This window comes from Rhinatrema bivittatum, chromosome 5 (assembly GCF_901001135.1).
Source record: "Rhinatrema bivittatum chromosome 5, aRhiBiv1.1, whole genome shotgun sequence".
Classification (NCBI taxonomy): domain Eukaryota; kingdom Metazoa; phylum Chordata; class Amphibia; order Gymnophiona; family Rhinatrematidae; genus Rhinatrema; species Rhinatrema bivittatum.
Window position 1 is genome coordinate 300227612 of NC_042619.1, and position 20377 is coordinate 300247988.

At 44.6% G+C, this 20377-nt stretch overlaps 1 protein-coding gene across 2 annotated transcripts in view; it reads left to right on the plus strand.

Annotated features, from left to right (window-relative positions):
• The first annotated feature begins 11424 nt into the window (after positions 1–11424).
• The window catches only part of TCF7L1 (transcription factor 7 like 1), a 204496-nt gene continuing 195543 nt past the window's right edge, over positions 11425–20377 (plus strand). The window contains exons 1-3 of one of the 2 annotated variants that reach the window (XM_029604169.1): positions 11425–12717; positions 12892–12952; positions 13127–13257. In XM_029604169.1, coding sequence (XP_029460029.1) covers positions 12532–12717; positions 12892–12952; positions 13127–13257 — 378 coding nt within the window. In that variant the 5' untranslated portion in view covers positions 11425–12531. The remainder of the gene's footprint in view (positions 12718–12891; positions 12953–13126; positions 13258–20377) is intronic. The other variant, XM_029604170.1, reaches the window with a different exon arrangement.

Genomic DNA, 20377 nt, shown 5'->3' on the forward strand with positions numbered 1-20377 from the left:
TGATCCAACCCCTGGCAAGCCTTCGGGAACAAGTTAATGCCCTTATTTGATATCTTCTCCTGGGGCCCTCTGGATTCCTATTGCAGCAAGCACCGCCTTCTGCTCATATATCCCCTGCAATTATTGTGTGTATGCATAAGGCTCCCCAAGTGGAAACTCCATCTCGCTTTTCTGGAAATCCGAAAGCCTGCTGCGGCTTTCTGAATCAGTGCTTTATAGTATTTACCCTGCAGGCCTCCCGTTTCCCTGACTATAAGTCAAAGATAGCATACATAACATTGCTAGTGACTGGCTTGGGTGTCCCCACTCTGGGAAAAACAGGACCCCCTTGATCTCAGACTGTGATGCTTTTGTCATACATTTAAATGCATTTTTTATGACCCAGGCTGCTTGATTTCAGCCTCTACTTCCTTTTTCCGTATGAAGCAAGGAACCTGTACTGTGGCACAGTACGTTGTAGAATTCTGCACGGTTGCGGCAGAGAACGGCTGGAATAACAAGGCCTTGTCACGGCCTTCCTGAATGGATTAGTGGATCGGATCAAGGATGAGTTCACCTGCCAGAAGCTACCTTCTGAGTTGGATGCCTTGTGCCTATGTCTGGATGCCCATATTCGTGAATGACAAAGAGAGCTCCAGTATTCCACAGCTCATACAGCTCCATAGGCTAATCCTGTTACACTGCTTGAAGAACCCATGAAATTGGACTGTATTGACACTCGTCTTTCCCAAATGGAGAAAGACTGAAGATAGTGGCTGGGACTTTACCTCTATTGTGCTAAGTCAGAAATTGCCTACATTGGCTTACCTCTTTCAATAACATTTAAGTTACAAAAAAAAAAAAATTCCCATGTAAACCCAGGTCTGGTCCACGTCCATCACGAATCTCACAGGCACAGATTTCATTTGACCTTGCTGAGATATCCCTCAATCATTAAGCCCAGCTTCTCTCAGTCTCAGTATCTTTGTGTTGGCCTTCAGGATCAGCAGAGACCCTTGCTCTTATTGACTTTGGGACAGTGGGCAATTTCATTAATCTGGATTTTGTCCACCAACACAATATTCCTATCCAGCCCAGTCCTGCACCAGTCTCAATTGTTGCCATTGATGGACTGCCCCTGAATCAAGGAGGGCCGCAATGGGTCACATCAGATTTGAATCTTCTAGTGCAGTGATTCTCAACTGGTGTGACACGACACAACATTGTGTCGCCAAGCACCGGCAGGTGTGTTGCGTGCTGCCGGTCTCTCACTGCTCTTTCCTCCTCTTCCTTCACCGAGTGAGAGGCAGACGATCTTCCACTGCTGCCATTGCCACCGAGGCTATCAGCACATTCGAGCCCAGATGGGAACGGTAGCAGTGTTAGTGGAGGCTGGCAACTGCGGCTGGGCCTATTCTTCTTCTTCACGCACCTGTCCCCCGTGACCGGAACAGGAAGTGATGTTCAGTGAGGTGCACGGGAAAAAGAAAGAGCCATGCTGCATTGAAAAGTAGCAATGGCCGCATCGGCCCTGAGCAGTAGCTTGGGCCTGGAGCAAAATCATAAGCAGCCGGCAATCGGCAAAGGAGGTAGAGCATTAGCTCTCTGCAGCCGATGGAATTCTTCTTTCTTGGCCTGCAGGGGTTGGGGGAGGAGGCTGCTGCAGTGCTGCAACTACCATTTGTGCTCTGAGGAGGGCAGGAAGTGAGAGAAAGAGAGAGAGAGAGACAGCCAGCCAGTCTGTGTATAAGTGAGAAAGTATGTGTGTGATTGAGAGCCTGTGTATAAGTGAGAGTATGTATTTGACTGAGAGCATGTGTGTTAAGTGTGTGAGAGAGAGAGCATGTGTGTGATTAAGAGAAACTGGTCAAAGAGGTGACATGTGCATATGTGAGTGACAATGAAAGTGACTGGTCAGGGAGATGACTGGTGTGTGTGAGAGATTGGTCAGGGAGGTGACTGCTGTGTATGTGTGTGTGAGAAAGAAAGTATGGAAGTGAGAAACCTGTGTATATGAGAGAGCATGGGAGTAAGAAGCCTGGTGTGTGGGAGTGTGTGTGAAAGAGAGCATAGAGTGGGAAGCCTGTGTGTGTGTATGCATGAGAGAGAGAGAGAGATATAGTTGGGGAGCTGATTTGTTTGTAAGAGAGAGAGACTGGTGTCTGTGTGTGTGTGTGAGAGAGAAAGAAAGTGATTATGGGAATGAGAAGCCTGTGCATTTGGAGATAGCGAGCATGGGAGTGAGAAACTGGGGTGTGTGGGTGTGTGTGAGACACAGCATGGAAGTAAGAAGCCTGTACATGTAAGATAGAACATGGGAGTGGGAAGCCTGTGTGTGCATGAGAGAGAGACTGGTCGGGAAGGTGACTGGTGAGTGTGTAAGAGACAGACTGGTCGGGAGATGTTTGGTGTGTGAGAGACAGAAACTGATCATGGGAGTGTGACTGGTATGTGTGTGTGTGAGAAACACTGGTCATGGGCCCTAAGGAAGAGGACCATGAGTATAGAGCTTCAGCCACTACTGCTGCTTTTGGTGTGTGCTTCTGGCCTGCATGGAAGAGGAGTAGGAAAACTGCTGGAGGGGGTAAGTAAAGGTGGCTTTTTATTTTTCTTGATTGACTGACATTTTAATTACTGAATATTATGTGATGTGTCTGCTGTTTTGAAATATTTTATTGGTGTTTAGAGAATTTTTAATAATTTTATGAGTTTTTAATTGTTGGATGTTATTCTGCTCTTAGCTGTTTTGAAACATTTATTCTGTTTATTAGTATAGTTTTACAATTATTTTTGTGTGGGGATCTATAGCTGCTTGGCTAGTTCTATTTTCCTAATAGGTGGTATATTGGTGTTTAGGGCCTGATTTAATATTTGTAGTGTTGCCTTTCATAGATAGGGTTGCTCCTGTGAGTGCATTCCATAATACAGGTGTAAATGTGTGCGGATTAGTTTATGTGCATTACTGCAGATCCTGGGAGTATGTTAGGTCGGTTCTGTGTATGTGACCGAGGTGAGGTATTTTACTAGCATATAAGTGTTTGCATCAGTCTTATTTGTTGTGTTTTCTCAAGAGGACATGGTAAATTGCTGTCTTTTCATAAGTAGGGCTATTGAGCCTAGTAGTAGAAGGAGTTTGTGTTGCTGTTACTGAGATGACCCCAGAACTAGAATATCTTTTTTGTATGGTGAGTTGTATGGGGAGTGTCATAGTTCTGCTTTACATCCATTATTGTGGGTCAGCGGGATTCCTGTGGATGCAAACTGTACTATTACATTTAGCCCCATGACGGTCATGTGTTCAGTGTGTCACACATGTGAGAACCATCTGTTAGGTGTGTACCTACAGAAAAAAGGTTGAGAACCACTGTTCTAGTGGGTATGTGGATCTTTGAAACCATTTCTTTTTGGATTATTGAATCACAAGGCAGATCATCTCTTGGTCTCCTTCTTGTGTTCACAACCCAAGGCCTATAGCGCCCACTTTTGTGGTATTTGTAGCGGAAATTCTCCCAGGCCTTCCTAGACAGTACCATGATTTTGCAGATATCTTTAACAAAATATAAGTCGAAACTCTTCCAAGGCATCAGGAATATGATTGCACCATTGAACTGCTTCCTGGAACTATGCCCCACTTGGCTGGACATACCCCTTGTCAGGTACAGAAACTAAGGCCTTGTCTGAATATATTCAAGAATATCTAGCTTGAGGTTTAGTTCGACATCAAAGTCCTCTGCCACTGCAGGATTCTTCTTCGTACAAAAGAAGGATTAATCCCTTAGGCTCTGTATCAATTATTGAAGCCTCAGTAAGGTCACAGTTAAGGATCATTATCTCCTACTACTTATATCTGAACTCTTTGATAGACTCCAGGGTGCACACATTTTCACCAAGCTCAACTTACAGGGGGCCTACATCCATATTCAGATCTGACAGGGTGGGTGACGAGTGGAAGACTGCCTTCGATACCAGGGATGGACAATATAAGTACACAGTCATGCTGTTTGGACTTTGTAACATTCCTGCCATATTCCAAGCCTTTGTCAATGATGTCTTTCAAGACGTCCTCTCTCAATATGTAGTGGTCTTCCTTGATGATATCTTGATTTTCTCCCCAGATCTGGCCACCCATAGACTGCATGTAATAGAGGTTTTTTCTTGTCTTCCCCAGTACCAACTTTATGCCAAGATTGAGAAATGTGTGTTTGAACAGAAGCAAGTCCACTTCTTGGGTATATAATCTTGACTCAAGAGTTTGAGATGGATCCAGATAAGGTAACCACAGTATTTAATTGGCCAGTACCTTTAGGCTTCAAGGCACTCCAACATTTTCTGGGCTTTCCTAACTATTATCAGCGCTTCATTCAAACTTTCTCTGATGTAAAGGCTCCACTTACTGCCCTTTCATGTAAAGGCATACCAAAGAATTATTGGAACCCCCAAGCTAGCAGATGTTTGAAGAACTGAAGCAACTCTTTGCATCCACTCCAACCCTGAGTCACCCTGATTCAGCCAAGCCTTTTGTCTTAGAATTAGATGCCTCCAAGGTTGGCTCAGGTGCAGTGTTGTTGGAAAGACCCGATTCAGATTCTCAGCTTGACCCGTGTGGCTACCTTTCCCAGAAGTTCTCTCCTGTGAAACCCAACTATTCTTCAGGAAAGGATTAAAGATATATCTCTTCTGAATGGCTTATAATTCTGATGGCTGATCTGTTTAGTGCTCTGTTTACAGTAGTTTTCCATTTGATTACTTGTATTTGTTGCTTCCATGTTATTTTTTATCTCACCCATTATGGATGTTTTTATTGTACCCATTGCTGAACATTGGAAAGGTGGTAAGAAAGCACATAAATAAATAAATAAATAAATAAAGTGAAACCGAAAACTCCTCGCTATTAAGTGAGCCTTGGTAGAATGGAGACACCTATTGGAAGGAGCTATCTTTCCAATTACAATCCTTATGGATCACAAAAATTATAATGAAGCTGCAAAACATTTGAACCCTCAGCAAGCTCAGTGGGCCATGTTGTTTGCTCACTTTCAGTTCATTATCTTCTATCAACCTGACTCAAAGTATGTTGCGGCTAATGCGTCATCATGGCAGATTTCCTCTGAAGAGACTCTGGAATCTTGTGATAAAGTCCTCTTCATACCAGCCTCCAGGATCGTCACAAACACAATCAAGAGTGATCTGATGGAGAAATTTAACCTGGAATCTTTGGTCCATGAATTTCCTATAGGGGTTCCTATTGGGTGTACTTTTGTTCCAGATGATTGATGCCCAGATGTTTTTAAATAGGGGCATAATTTAAAATCTCCAGACATCCAGGGATTAAGAAAACATTTGAATTGATTTCCAGGGTGTTTTGGTTGCCTTCCCTGTGCAAGGATTGTAGAACCTATATCTTGGCCTGTCCAATATATGCTAGAATGTATTCCTTGTTCTAACCTTTTCAGTGAATTATCATCTGCTCCCAATTCCTTATGTACCATGGACTCACCTCTCTACAGATTTCATCATGGATCTTCCGATTTCTACTAACTGTACTGCCATCTTGGTGGTAGTAGACTGTTTTTCCTGAATGGCGCACTTCATCTCCATCTCTTTGGCCCCAACAGCTGGCCATCATCATTATCGGGGAGGTGGTCTGTTTTCATGGAATCCTGACCACTATCATATTGGACTGAGATCCCCGATTCATTGCCAGATTTTGGAGGACCTTTTGTAAAGATCTGGATATCAATTTGCAGTTTTCATCAGGATAACATCCCCAGACAAATGGCCTTACAGAAAGGACCATCCAAGACCTTCAGCAGTTCCTTAGATCTGACCCAATCATCTCTGCTCATCAGAATGATTGGGTCAGATTTCTCCCTTGGGCTGTTTGCTCACAAAATTCATGTTAATGAATTTAAAGGGGTTTCATCATTCTTCACAGTTTACAGTCAACACCCTGTTTGTGTACCTCCTCCCGCTCTGGCTACAGAAATTCCTGCAGTTGATGACTTCTTGTGATACTAACAGAAAACCATGGCCAGCAGAAGAAATTTGCCAACTGTCATCATAGATGTGAACCCCAGTTTCAGGCTGGTGACAAAATCTGGCTGTCCACAAGGAATCTATATCTGAAGCTCCCTTGTGCTAAGCTCGCCCCCAAGAACATAGGACCATGTGCCATTATTGAGAAAATTAGCCCAGTAACCATGCACCTTCAGCTTCCCAACACTCTTAAGATACCATCTTATGTTCTTATCCTCATTTCATGTTTTCTTGTTAAAGCTCCCCATACTAGATCCTCTCAACAGGCATGGATTGCTTCCGGATCCAATCCTGGTTGATGGCCAACCTTAATTAGAGGTTAAGGAGATTCTAGAGTCTAGAGTACTTAGTCCATTGGAAAGGAAATGGCGCCAAAGAAAAATCTTGGGTTAATGCATCTGATCTCCACACACCTTGTCTTTTGAAGAAATTTCTTGCTTTGCAATGCAAGAGGCAGTCTAGAGGCTATCCCTGAATGGGGAATACTATAAGGATCTGTTGCCAAGAAGTGCTCTGGCCTGCAGGTGATGCCGTGAGCCGCTTGAACTATCTGTCTAGTTCTTTCAGCTTGGTGCTCCATGCATCCACTACCCTCTCTGTAAATAGATATTTCCTTAGATTACTCCTGAGTCTACCCCCTTTCACATAATGCTTCCACTGGCCCTGCAATTGATATCTGGTGATATTGCTAATAAATTCTACATACAAAACAATGTAGTTAACTATTATTTAAACTTGTATCAATCTTATGTGGTAAATCACTAATAAGCTAGTGTTTAACACAGCAGGTTGAGAACCACGGGGCAGGGAAATACCTACGATACCTGAATGTAACTTGCCTTGAGTTACCATTGAAAAGGTGTGAGCTAAACCTAAAAATAAATACATTTTCAAACTTGTTGCTGTAGATTAAGGACCTGATTCACTAAGTTTTCTTTCCCATTGACTCATGTAACCCCATCATCAGGGCACATAAAATGATGGGAGGGTGTTCCTGACAGGAGTACGGTCCACCTCCAAAATGTATTTAGAATGGTTCCGTTGACTGGTCGGGAAGAACACCAACCTCTTCCCCTCCATGAACCCTGGCCCCTATAACTAGCCTTCAGTATCAATCATAGTCACGTCCCTCTCAGGGAAACACAACTTTATCTCTGGTTTTCAAACCAGCCACAATGTGCAGGAATAGAACAGGGTAGCATTTCATCACTGAGAATTCATGGGTTTCAGCTGTCAGAGTAAATCTTCCCCTATAGTACCCTCAAGGGTGAAAGCCTTCATTTGAACAGGACTTAGATTTTCCAACTGCCCATGCCAAACATTTTATTGGAATATATAGCTTACAGTCCTTATAGCTCCATGTAACCAAATTCTCTCACCTTTAGGTACACATCCTTTCATATACCAACCCACCACTAATACACAGGACAGGTACAATACTCCCTTCAGATTCCTCTTCCTTTGAAATGCCATACTCGCATCCATGTGGGCCTTGAGGCTTACAGCCTTAGAATTTCCTCACAATGCCCTCGGCACTCAACTTTCCACTCAGATTTCTCCACTTCTGTTCAGCAACGTGCAGGTCTCCCCAGTATCATCCACAACCTGGACCTTCGTGGGGCACTCCTCATTTCAGAACATCCCCTTCCTCCTGGCCATTTCCATAAGAGGAGGAAGCACTTCCACACCCTTCCCTTGAGGGAAGGGTGTGGAGGTGCTTCCTCCTCTTGTAGTCAGCCTGCGGCCTTCCCCTCCTGTAGTCAGCCTGCAGCCTTCCCCCCAGGCCGCAGGCTGACTACATCCTGGAAGCCCCTCTCACTCGGACTCCAACCTAGGAAAGGGCAAATTCCCACAAAATCCTCCCAGTTTTATACCTTCCCGGGACCCATCTTCTACCAATCACCTAAACCTACACTCTTAAGGGGACCAACAATGGCATCCCCTATTCACAACATCAAGACATCATATGGACCCTCCTCACAACAAATGCTACCCTGCAGTCATTCTGCGGTATTACACGCTCAAAGCAGTTAACAGTTTCAGATTAACTTTACCAATGAGAATCTAGGGGGGTCCTCCCCCACCCAAAATATCTTGTCCAACTAGAACTGAAAAGGAGCACAGATTTGGAGGGGGGGGGGTGTCTCCACGCACAGAATAGGACAGAAGCCTTTGTGAGTCAGAAGGGTGGAGGTTTATGGTTGTAGGTGACTGACTTTGGCTCGTTGTGCTAATGAAGCCGAGTGAGGTACTGCCGACTTCTAGACCAGAATTTTCTCCAGCCGTGCTCCGCTGGGTAAGACACTTCCACTTTCATAAAACTAATTTCAGGACAGTCTTTCCAACAGGAAGAGGGTGGCAGGAACAAAGTCCAGAAAAGTCACACTTTAATATAATGGGGAGGGGGTTTTTTGTTTCTGTTTAAGTATCTCCTTTCTTCCATTCTCTGCAAACAAAAATGCAAAAAAACTTCTCGGCTTTCGCCAGCATAGAATTCCTTTCGACCACAGGACAATAAAAATGAAAAAAAAAAAGTCTTGCTTGTGTCTCCTACTGTGTCTATGCCCCCACCCCAAAATACTATAAAGAGAAGAAACTTGTATCCATGTGGTGTAGCACTCAGAGTCCAAAGTATGTGTGTTTTTAATTTCCTATTCTTAAATTAGTTTTTCTTAAGACAAAGGTATTAAGAAATGATTGGCATCATTGCAAGAATGTGAGCGTGTTTATACAATAGCTTTACTTGCCACCAACTTAGCCAGCGACTGTAGGGCTGATATGCAGCAACAGCAAGGCTGAGACGTAGTGTCTGTACAACTAAAGACAGCAATTGTAAGGCTAAAATACAATAACCTTAGGGTTGAGGCACAGAGACTCTAGGGCTGAGTGAGCACATTCAAGCTGATGCACAGCCTAGTGCACAGGTTTACACACAGTTGAGCAAGCATTTTGGACCCGCTAGACTAGCACCCGATGCAATAAGGAGATTAGCGCATCCAAAACGCGCACCCAAACAAATACCCATCACATGTAAATTCCATGTAGATGAGGCTATTAGCTATTACCCCAATGCAGAAAATCGCAGAGTGCCCAATGCACGCTTTTTAACACGGCAAATTTAACTCCAGCCCTGGAGCTGGCGTTAAGTCAATCTGCAAGTCAGGGGCTCATGAGAAGTTAAAAAATACTGTCCTCTGTGGTTCCTCCTATTTCAGTATCGTGACACTTACATCTACTGCATGGTGTTTAAAAATAAAGATATAATGTAATGCCTTAATGTACCAAAAGCATTCTGGACACACACTTTACATGCAAAATGTACACGCACAATAGCAACTGGGGCGAAATCAACCTGAAGCGGAATAAAACTGATGCGTGCCCATTGCAATTCTGGGCGCCTGATGCATTTGAGCGTTAGGGATGCACAATTTTCCCCTAACGCGTCCTTTCTAATGCAGCACCTCATTTTAATACTGTATCAGGCACCCAGGGGATGTGGTTGTGCCCGTGTTAGAAAAACGGCCTCTCAATTTGAGGGCCCATTTTAACATGCGTTTTATTGCATCAGCCCCGTTGTCTATATGTAGTGATGACTTTTGGCTGATGACGACCCAAGGCACTGCTAGAACATCAGAGGTCCATGGGAGGTGGGAGAAGGATTGAAATCTAAGATCTGCTGGGGGAACGAATTTGAAGCCTACTGGGGGAGAAGGGAAATGGGATTGGAGATCCTGGTGGTGGTGGGATTGGTAATCCACAGGGTGGGCAGGAACATTGCTGGCACCAGATATTTGCTGTTCTAGAGAGAAGGGCTAGTGGGCATGTGCATAAATCCAGACTCGTTTGTATGGCTCAGATACAGCAATTGTAAGGATGACATGCTGCAATCTTGAGGCACAGAGACTGTAGGAAATAGATGCAGTGACTCCACTGCTGAAATGCAATAGCTGCAGCCAAAGGCAAATTAATTGCAGGACTGAGACACAGAGGCTTCCACTAAAATACTCCTTTTGGTGCTCACTCTGAGTTAAAGGTCTGAGTTAAAGGCCTGCTCAAGAACACAGATCGGGATCAATAAATCTGACAATTGGTAAAGGAGCCATTGCATTTTCTGCTGTGCCTCAGGGCCTCTAGTCCCTTCCCCTCTATCACACTTCTATATATCTGACAATAAATGATGAAGTACAAAAATAGGTAAGTGTCGGATAACAAACAGAAAGTTGGGAGACTCCACTTTACATTACTGGAAAACGCTGGGAGCTCCTTGGAGGTCAGCTTCATTCCTTTTTGTATGGAAGTAAAAAAAAAAAAAAAGTGAGTGTCCAAATTGGAAGCATTCTCATTTCCCTGAAAGTAATAATAGTTCTGATTTGTGCAGCAATATCGGCAGGTCAGCAAAATCACGAGGTTGCAAGATCAGTTCAGCCTTCTGTTATGTGTGCAAAGGCACACACTGTGCGACATTGATCATGTTGCCTGATTTCACCCTTTATATTTTCTTATAAATGTCTTAAATGAGGATTGTGGTGACCTTGTGGATTACCTTGTCTCGTTAGGTGGTTAAACAGAGTTGGAAACAATGACAACCACCACCTCACATGGCAAAGCATCCTCTGTAGCAGTTTGAAAGTGGTATGTGCATCCAGGCAAAGTTGGTACGCTGCCTGTGTAATCCCACATTATGGCACAGGACTGCATTTCAGGACAGGTCCTAGAACAGGGGTTCAGAACCAACTTTTGCTATCTGTGCTCTGTGTGACCTTGGCCAAGTTGCTTTACCTCCTTTTTGGTGGACAGACCCTGCTGAAAACAAGGTATTGCCTGGGTGTGGCTTTCCTATCCAATACATATAACACAAAATTGCTTCCTTTGACAGAAACCCATGATTTTAAAAGTCAGCTAGTTGTGTGTTTCTAATGTGTTTAATGTGTTGCCTGTTTTGTCCCAAAGAAGTAGCCTAGTGGTTAGAGCAATGCGCTGAGAAGCAGCAAAAGGAGGGTTTAAATCCCACTCACCCCACCATCCACGCTTCTTGTGATCTTGGGCAAGTCACTTTATCTCCTTTGCCTGTGGTACCCACAGGCAAAGGAGATAAAGATTTTAAGCTGTTTGGGGAAAGGACTTATTATATCTGTCTTTGAGCATTATTTGAAAAGGTGGGCTAAAAAATCCCCGTAGAAGGGGGAGGGGGGCCCTCTAGAATAACAAAAATAAATGTATCCTAAAAAGAGGAGAGCCCAGCCTATATAGCAGGACGATAAGAACTGCCGAATTGGGTCAGCCCGGAGGTCCAGAGAAGTCCGAATCGGGCAGCCAGCGCTGCCTAGGCACTCTCCAAGGCACTAGCCCTTTAAGGCTGGCTCCAGTCCCTCAATTGTCCATTGAGCTGTCTTAAATGGAGTGTCGGTTTGCGCCGGGAACTCCTCCCTTTCGTTTCTGGCAGGGAGCAGCAAAAAGCCTCCAGCCTCCCCTGATTCAACTGCACTTTTTCACATTCCCTAATCACTGTGAAGGGGGTGGCCAGGACCAGGGCGACGCAATGTAGCTGCAGACAACACAGAGGGGGCAAGATAGGAGACGAAGGCAAGGGGGGGGGAAAAGAAGAAGAAGAAAAAAAAAAAAAAAAAGGAAGAAAGAAAGAAATCCAGCTCCGCCGGGACCTGTGGATTCTGGGAGGAAGAATTAAAACAAAAAGATAAAATAAAAAGAGTGAAAGCTGAGGAATGCTGGAGTTTCTTGGGAATTTTTAGTATATTATATATTTTTTTCTTTTTTTGGAGAGCCTGCCTGCTTCCCTGGAGTTGCTACTTAGGTTGGAGGAGGGGGGGGGGGGGAAGAGTTTGAAGGGACGCTGAGTTCTTGGTTTTAATGATCTGCTGTGCAATTTCTTTTTTTTGTTTTTCTTGCTTGCAAGCCCTCAAATGTTTTTAAGAACGCCGGGATCTGATCAGGGGGAAGGGATCTGCGAGCTGCTGAAAAAATCTGCTGCCTTGTCCCGGTTTCTTTCAGAAGCTGCAAACAGGAAACGTCTCGCTGGTTTTCTTTTTGGAAGGGAGCTCTCAGTCTAGGATTGTTCAAAACTTTTGGTTTGCCGCCCCTTTCCCCGGTTTTTTTTTTCTTTCTTTTAACATTTTGATCTCTTATAGGGTGTTGGAAGCTGCTGTTGTGTATGGGGGATTTTTTTTTTTTCTTAAAAAGCTCAAAGTGTTGTTTTTTTTCCCATCGATCTAAGTTGAAGTGGCAAAAAGAAGAGACCACAGGAAACAAAATGAGACGGAGATTTTGCAACTGAAAAATTCCTAATAAGAATTTTAAAGAGAACGAAAAATAACCTGCGGAGAAAAAAAAAAAACCCAGGGAATTTGGGGGAAGGATTTCTCTTCTCGTTTTGATCACAGTTTTTAAGCGGGGAGGAGCTACTTCAAGTTCTCGGAAAGGATATTTTGTTGCTTCTGGGACTTCTGGAAAAAAAAAAAAAACAACCCAAAATTAAAAAAAATAATAAAACTACTAATAATGCCCCAGTTAAACAGCGGCGGGGGCGACGATTTGGGGGCCAACGATGAACTGATTTCGTTCAAGGACGAAGGGGAGCAAGAGGAGAAGATCTCGGAAAACGTTTCGGCCGAGAGAGACTTGGACGACGTGAAGTCTTCCCTGGTGAACGAGTCCGAGAACAACAGCAGCTCCTCGGACTCGGAGGTAAAAGCGAAACCCCAATCTCTTCCCCCTCCCAAACTGCCCTCTCCCTCCCCACCGAAGCGCCGCCGCCTCCCTTCCCCCGACCCTCTGCGGGGCTCTTCGGAAAGTTGCTGGCGCTGCCGAGATTTACCCCTCTCCTTTCTCTCTCTCTCTCTCTCGCTCCTTCCTCCTTAGGCGGAGAGGCGCCCCCGGCACAGGGAGAGCTTTGAGAAGCCCCGGGACTATCTGGCTGAAGGTATTTCCTGCGCCCGGGGGGGGAGGTGGGGTGGAGGAATTGGGGGGGGGGGAAGGATGAAGAGGTGTTCTTTTTGGGGGTAGAAGGGGTATTATTTTTGGGGACAGGGTCTTGCAGTGGGATTAATTCAGCTGTTTTTTTCTCTCTCTCCCCCCCCCCCTCCGGGGCTGGAAGCAGTCAGGAGGCAGCAGCAGGATGGAGCATTCTTCAAGGGCCCCCCCTACCCAGGATACCCGTTCCTGATGATCCCGGACCTCGGGAGCCCTTATCTTCCCAATGGGGCCCTGTCCCCCAGCGCGCGCACGGTAAGGACTTGTGCACTAAGAAGCCCCCCCCACCCCCCCCCCAGGGGTGCGAGCAGTTCCCTTGGGCCTGCTCCCCCTTTGACGTTATCTGCTTTTTCTGACACGTGTGGAAGGAAGCCTATTGACTTTTCTCCTTTTGGGTTCTTTTCTAGTCTCTTACACCCCCCCAAAAAAATCTTTCCTTTTGCCCCAACTCCCCTCTCTAGTTCTCCTCATTCCTTTACCAGGGCCTACCTTGGCCTTGCTGTATGTGCCTTCCCCATCCTCCCCGGCCAGGCTCTTTCCTTTCCTCCCTGCCCCCATCATCTTCCCAAACTTTCCCTAACTCTTCTCGGGGGGGGGGGGGGAGAGAGTTGCTTTAACTTCTCTCCTGCCATCTTCCCTCAGAGGGGCCTCTGGAGCCTTTTGTTCAGAGAAGTTTGCTTTTTTTTTTTTTCTTCTTCCCTCTTTTCCTGCTCCTGCAATCTGACCTGGGTTTCTGTTATTTCACTCCATTTATTTTCTTACTGAGAAATATTTTCTGAGCTGCCAGATTTTTTTTTTTTTTGGAAGTGAGGGCTGGTAAAAGAAAACCACTATTGACTTAGTTTGTCTTAAGTTTCTTTTGTGTTGTAAAATGAGATTATGACTTCTGATAAACAGTACACAAGCCTGATAATTGCAAATAAGTGTGTGTATATTTATATTTTATATAGTCAGACGAGATGCTCCAGGATGCTGCTGCCAAATTCCTTGTGATATGGTTTTTGGGTTTTTTTTTCATTTTGTCTACTGTTTCTGTTTGAATTTACCTTTGCAAAGAAGAATGTGTAGAAGGATGAGCTTTTTTATTTTTATTTATTTATTCTGAAATATTCACGGTACTGGTTAACTCTGGGAAGAATTAAGTTACTGCCCTGCTAAAGAAGGTTGGATGACCCCATATTTGCTGCCCTGCTCTCTAGCAGGAGAATCGGGCAAAATGTGGCTGGAGGTGGGGGTAGCAGGACAGAAGGGGCTTTGTTACTGGAGTGGATATTCCATGCGGATAGTGACTTAAGGCAGCAAAAATTATGCTGTTATGAAACTGTGTACACAAAGTGTCATTTAACAAAAGGAAAGTGTTAACATGCCGTGTCATGGTATAGAAGAAACATGTAAAGGTGAAACTGGCAGAACTTTAAGAAAAACTATATTTTCATGTAAATGGGTATAAAATTGTAGGTGAAGCACTTTATAAGTCTTTGTGCAACACACACATCCCAAAATCCATTAAATGTGGTGTGGGGTGCAGAACTGTGATTTATGCACAGAATTACTGGAAGTGAATGATCAGGAGACATATATATTATAGAGGTGTGTATGTATGTGGCATCTCAGAAAGTAGTGGTATCTCTGCTTTTCTTCCTCCTTTTAGTGATTTAACTTTTTCTAATTCCAAACTTTTCAAGGAGTGTTGGTGGAATTTTGTTGCATTGCCTCAGTAATCTGGATAGCTACTTTTAACTTTTGTGTGTGTGAATTATGAGTTTGTAATTTTGGCAGAATGGGAGCATGCTGGAATTCTGTAAAGTAATTTTTTGCTCTTCCCCTAATCAAGGTTGATTTAAATTATTAGAGGAAAGTGTTTAATGTCAATATTTGGTTGGTTTGGAAGCTTTCTTTTCACCTATGGTCCTTGCTTGTTTTGAGGTGCTGTTTTTTTCAACCTTTTTGACTGTTCCCCTACATCACTGCTACTGTACAAAATTGGTTGCAGGTTAGATGAGAGTTGAGCAACAGAAACACTGGATTTTGTTTTTATGTAATGCTCTCTGGTTTGGGAAAGGCACTGAAAGTTGTTTTTGCTCACTCTGTTCCCAGTTCCTCCTGCCTTTGATTGATGTATTGGGCATGGTGGCATCTTGTACGAGTTGGTTGGCAAACCCAATTGATTCAAGGCTAGTGAAACGTCAATAGTTGGAGGTCAGCCTAGGCTGTGTGAATCCCAGCACTGCTATAAAGCCTAGACCCCCCCTCCCCCCCACCCCCAGAGGCTGTAAATTATACTGTGGGGAAACCACAAATTACATTCATTCTTTTGAATGCGGTAATGCTTTATTGTAATAATCATACAGCTAGGCAAAACAAATGCGGTTATGAAGTAGTTGATACCTGTACTTGGTGTTCAGATGTTCTGCATGCAAAACTGCAGTAAACAATTTAATGATAGCTCTTGGTGGGTTTGCAAATTTTGGGAAAAAGAAAAATCTGCATTTTTCCCCCTATTGTTTGCTCTTCTTTTTTCATTTAAAATAAACTGTTAGACATCTGTAAAGCTGTTAATGAGCTTACATTGTCTGGCCCTGCATTGGTATTTAAGGGGGTGATTAAGCAAATTGGCCAAGCCTTAGACAGAGTGCAAATAAAATCCCTTGGGACCCAGCCCAAATCCCAGTTCTGCAAATTACGCAGCCCTCGGGGGCTCATTGTGTGGCAATAGCTGAGTGTGTTCTGGGACTCCTGCTCGCTTCTCCCCAAACAGGGAACACCTGACCAGTTGCCTGATCCTCTTTTGACAGACTGCTGTGTTTGTCCTATACTTGCTTGTCTTGAGCAGCTATGGAAAGGGGGATTGGGGGGGGGGGGGGGGGACGGGACTGGACTTGAGCAGGACCTGCGCTGTGCCTTGAACTCGGGTTAATAATAGTTGTAATTAAGGGAAGCTGAAGAGAGAATCTGGAGCCCAAATGACTATTGCTCATTGTCATTAGCTTTCAGGGATTGAGAAGAAGTCCAAGAGGGCCCAGGTAGTGTTGGGAGAGTTGCTACAGGCCACGGTGTATTTCACACAGACGCCTACTGATAAGCCGGTGCAATACGGGACCCGCTAAAACCATGCATCCAAACTGGGCGCCCGCTTTCCTAACGTGTGCCCAACCTGGGCAAGCGATGCAGTAGGTCTATGAGCTGCTGCGTTTAAAAAACAAAACAAAAAAAAAACCCCACTAGGGGAAATAGTGCATGCCTAGTGCCTCCCCGGCATCAGGCACCCAGGAGAAGTGGCTGTGCATGGGTTAGGAAAATAAAACAGACGCTCACCTTTCCCATACCAGTTTCCTGTTACACTTGTCAAATGGGAGTCTCTAACAAGAAAAGCTGAAATTCAGTGACAAGTTTTTCGCGGGAAAAGGGATCTGTGAGACATAGTGATGGAAGAAGCCTTGCTGCTCCTCTCTATCAGATCCCTGAATGCACAGCTGCAAACAGGGGGCCATAAAGGAAATGAATGTCTCTTCACTGGACACTTGAAATAATTACGTAGGCAAAGCTTCCTCTCCCACACCAAGTTTATAATGTGGAGGTGGAAGGTGGTCTGAAGAAGTTTGAACTCGGCTGACTTCTGGTTTCCCAACCTAAGCAACTCTCTCAGGCCCCATGCAATATCTCTGTGCACATGAAACGGGTGCTCATGGTTGAGCGCCCGCTCCCTTGTCCACCTCTCCGGGGCGCCGAATGCAAATGGGCTGCTGCGGTAAAAAGGAGGCGCTAGGGAAAACTGCGTGCCCCTAGTGCCTCGGCAGCGGGAGCCCGGGAGAGGTGGCTGTCAGCCGGTTAGGAAAACAGATGCTCAATTTTAGAGCGTCCATTTTTCCATAACCTGACCTTTGGCACCCATTTCTATTTAATTTTAACTTTTTTTTTTTTTTCAGGACACTAATTTTTTAGCTCCTCTGACTTAATATTGCCATGATATTAAGTCGGAGGAAGTACAGAAAAGCAGAGTACTCTGCTTTTCTGTTCACTTTTTGGGCTCCTCCAAATTTAACACCTGCTCTGGTGAGTAAAAAATGTGCGTCTGACGCATATATATATATATATATATATATATTTTTTTTTTTTTTTTTTTGCCTCATCAACTTTTGCATGTGACGAATGCCATTACCCATGTGCGCGACTGGATGCACGTTTTGGATGTGCTGACCCTCGATTTGCTCGGGGGGGCGGTTATCGACGCGCGTCCAATTGTGGGTTGAGCCGTGCGCTGCAGCCGGCGCATGGTATTGCATCGGCCTGTCGGTGACTTGTTAAAGAGAAGGCCCTTTGATCTGTTTGCTGAATATCCTTTGCTTATGGTATTCTTTTTACTTTTTTTTTTTTTTTTTTTCTTGCTGCATTTTGGAAGGTCTCAAGTGCTCGGGTGATTAGCCCTTCCAAAAAAACAGGAGGCCAAAGTTCTCCGACACCCCTCTTGTCAGTTTTAGCTCTGCTTTTGGCAACCCACTAGCCGCAATCAATAGATGCAGTCGGGCCACGCGAGCTCTGTGTGTCTATTAATCGGGGTTTATGCTGCCAGTATTCCAGCCCAGACTTTAAAGGTAGAAAGCATGAGTGCTGGTCATGATCTGCGCTGACTCCCAGGAAGGGAAATACCTTCCACCAGATAGTCTAGACAAGTCTGCTAGTCCCTCCATGGCTTCAAGTAGGCTTGAGAGCATGCCTAAACGCTACACGTTCTTTTAAGAATCAAAACAAGTCAATTAGAAATCAAATGAAAGCTGAGAGGGGAAGGCTTGGCTGACTGTGGATGTGCTTGGCTGCACGTCGGTGCAGACTTTCGGTATGGGTGGTGCACCCAGTTGAGCATCAGAATGTCCTGTGACTCGGGCACCCTTGCTGGCTTGCAGTGCTGCCGTGTGGTAACTCCATTGGCAGATCAGGAATCTGAGCTGAAAACCCCCAAACTACTTCACGTGGAGGCTGTCGGTGTCCAGGGGGCAACCCTGACCCTGCAGCAAAAGCCACTTTGTGCTGCTTTGGTCAACAAGCTAAGTAACTTCCCGAGAGAAGGGTTTGAATGAGTCTCTTCTCTTATGGAACATTCATTTATTTATTGATTTTTAGGTGGGGCAGAAGCTTTTAAACTTGCTCTTTTCTACCAGATTTGGGAAGAGATCCTAGGATGACTGTGCTCCTCACCTAGCAGTTGCAGCAGTGCTTTGCCTTCAAATGCCACTGCTGTTACGGGTGGCCATTGCTTTTTTTCTTTTTTTTCCCTGCTGTGACTTTTTTTTTTTTTCTTTTGCTGACCATTCTTCTGGTTTTGGGTGGCTGTTCTGTGATTTTTTTAAAGCCTCCAGAATCTTTCTCGAGTGAGATTGTGTGGGTGGGAACTGCGTGATGTGACGCCACCCCCGGGTCAGCTCAGTTTTTTTCATAATTCAGAGATTGATTAGGTCATTGAAAATGGCAGCGATGTCCTCCGTCGATGATGCAGGGGATCAAAACAAAAATATTTGTTTTCCAGGGCAGTTTTGACAGGATTTTCTACCAGGTCTTATTACCTCTTCAAAATCTATTGCTTGGTCTGTCAAATTTTAATCCACTGTAGTTTACATGCAGATCAATAGTTGCAGTTCTTTGAACGATCATGGATCTTTTTGCCTTCCATTCTCAGTTTTTTAAATATTTGCAACACCTGCTTGGCACACGACGGCTTGGTTACCGCACTGCAGTAAAAACAAAAAAAAAAAACCCAATCGCAAGGTATTCTCAGTGTTCCGGACAATTGGAGTGCAGAATTCAAAATCTAAGAGATGTAGCAGTGTTTTGATTGCAATGTTAGGCTGAGCAGGGGATTACAACCTGAGGAGATGGCAGCTTGCACGCTGCAGGAAGAAAGCATTTTGTCACTGTGTACCCAGGGAGACAGCCGAAAGCGGGAGCAGGGTTAAAGCTGGGTCTTCAGGGTGCTTTGAGACTGCTTGGTGTGAGAGAGCCATGGCTCTGCCCATGTGGCACAAGGGAGGAAGAGGAGGCTGGCGTAGTTTGGTTTCAGGAGGAGTCCCGGGGCATAGGGTTTTGTGGCTTGTCTCTGCTGTGGATTCTTGCAATGGTTGGGCAAGTCAGTTTGGCGCGCTCTTCCAGTGCCCCCCAGCCTCTGGGTCTCAGTTGAAAGCAAGGTGGTTGACTTTTTATGTGGCCAACAAATTTATCCTTAATGTTGTAGCATTCAACAGGGCCCTTGAAATTCTTCTTTTTGGACCGCACTTTCCTTGAAGGTGCATGATGTGAAAAGGCTGTTTCTCTGCTGGCCGTGCACGTTTCCAAAGGCAAGGGTGGTGGTTTGTTCATCCTTTTTTTTTTTTTTTTTTGTTCAAGGGATGGTGGTAGCTAGTTTATGTAAGTCTACATATTTTTTTTTCTTTTGGATTCAGAAAGAATTTATTTTAAGGCATCCACAGATGAGTTCTTGTGCTGGCTGCCTGTGGGGACCAGTAAATAAAAAAAAAAATGGTTCCAGTTTTCACCGACTTTGTTCCCTAAAAAAGCGCTTGCAGAGTGCTTTTTTGGCCCCACCTTCCTTGAGGGAAGAAAAAAGTAGGGTCTTGTTGTTTTCACGGGGTTCCTGCTTGTTTGGAGATTTTGTTTATCTGGCAGACGTTATGGATTTATTCCAGTGGTATCCACTTCCCGTCAGATTTTTCAGGATATCCCTAATGAATATGCATCCGAGAGAGTTGCTTGCACACTGCATCAGTTCTGTGCAAAACTGTCATGCCATTTTCATTAGGGATATTCTGAAAACCCAACTGGCCTGCGGTCTTCGAAGACTGGAAGGGAATACCACCGATCTATTCGAATTATGGGGCGTTAGTGCAGTTTTCATCCACTTCTTCCAGCAGACAGATTTCAGCCTTTTTAAAATGTTTGCTGGTGTCCATTTTTGATGAGGTGGTGCGAATGTATCTTCCCAAATCCTGCGTTGTAACAGATCGTTGGCAATACAGAAATGCAACGCTGTTGCCGATTTTTTTCTTTTTTTTTTAAGTAAATTTCTGTTGTGTGTAGCAGTTTAACCTATTCAGAGAAACAAACTGGCGAGTGCCCAAATATGTTTCCTTCCGACAGTGGAAGCTGCCTGCATTAGGAGATCTGAGTGCACAGAGGTCAGGCCCTTTGCAGAATTTCTCTCGCCCTCCCCCACCCCTCTTTTTTTTTTAAATCAGACGTCATCTTGGCAAAAACTCCAATGGGCCGAACGTCCACCCTATTTTTCATGGAGGATTAAAGCATCTGTCAGCAAAGGAAAGGGTTAAACCCGTGCTGGGTTCATCCACCTTGGATTGCAACATAATTAGTTTTGGCAAATGAAAAGCAC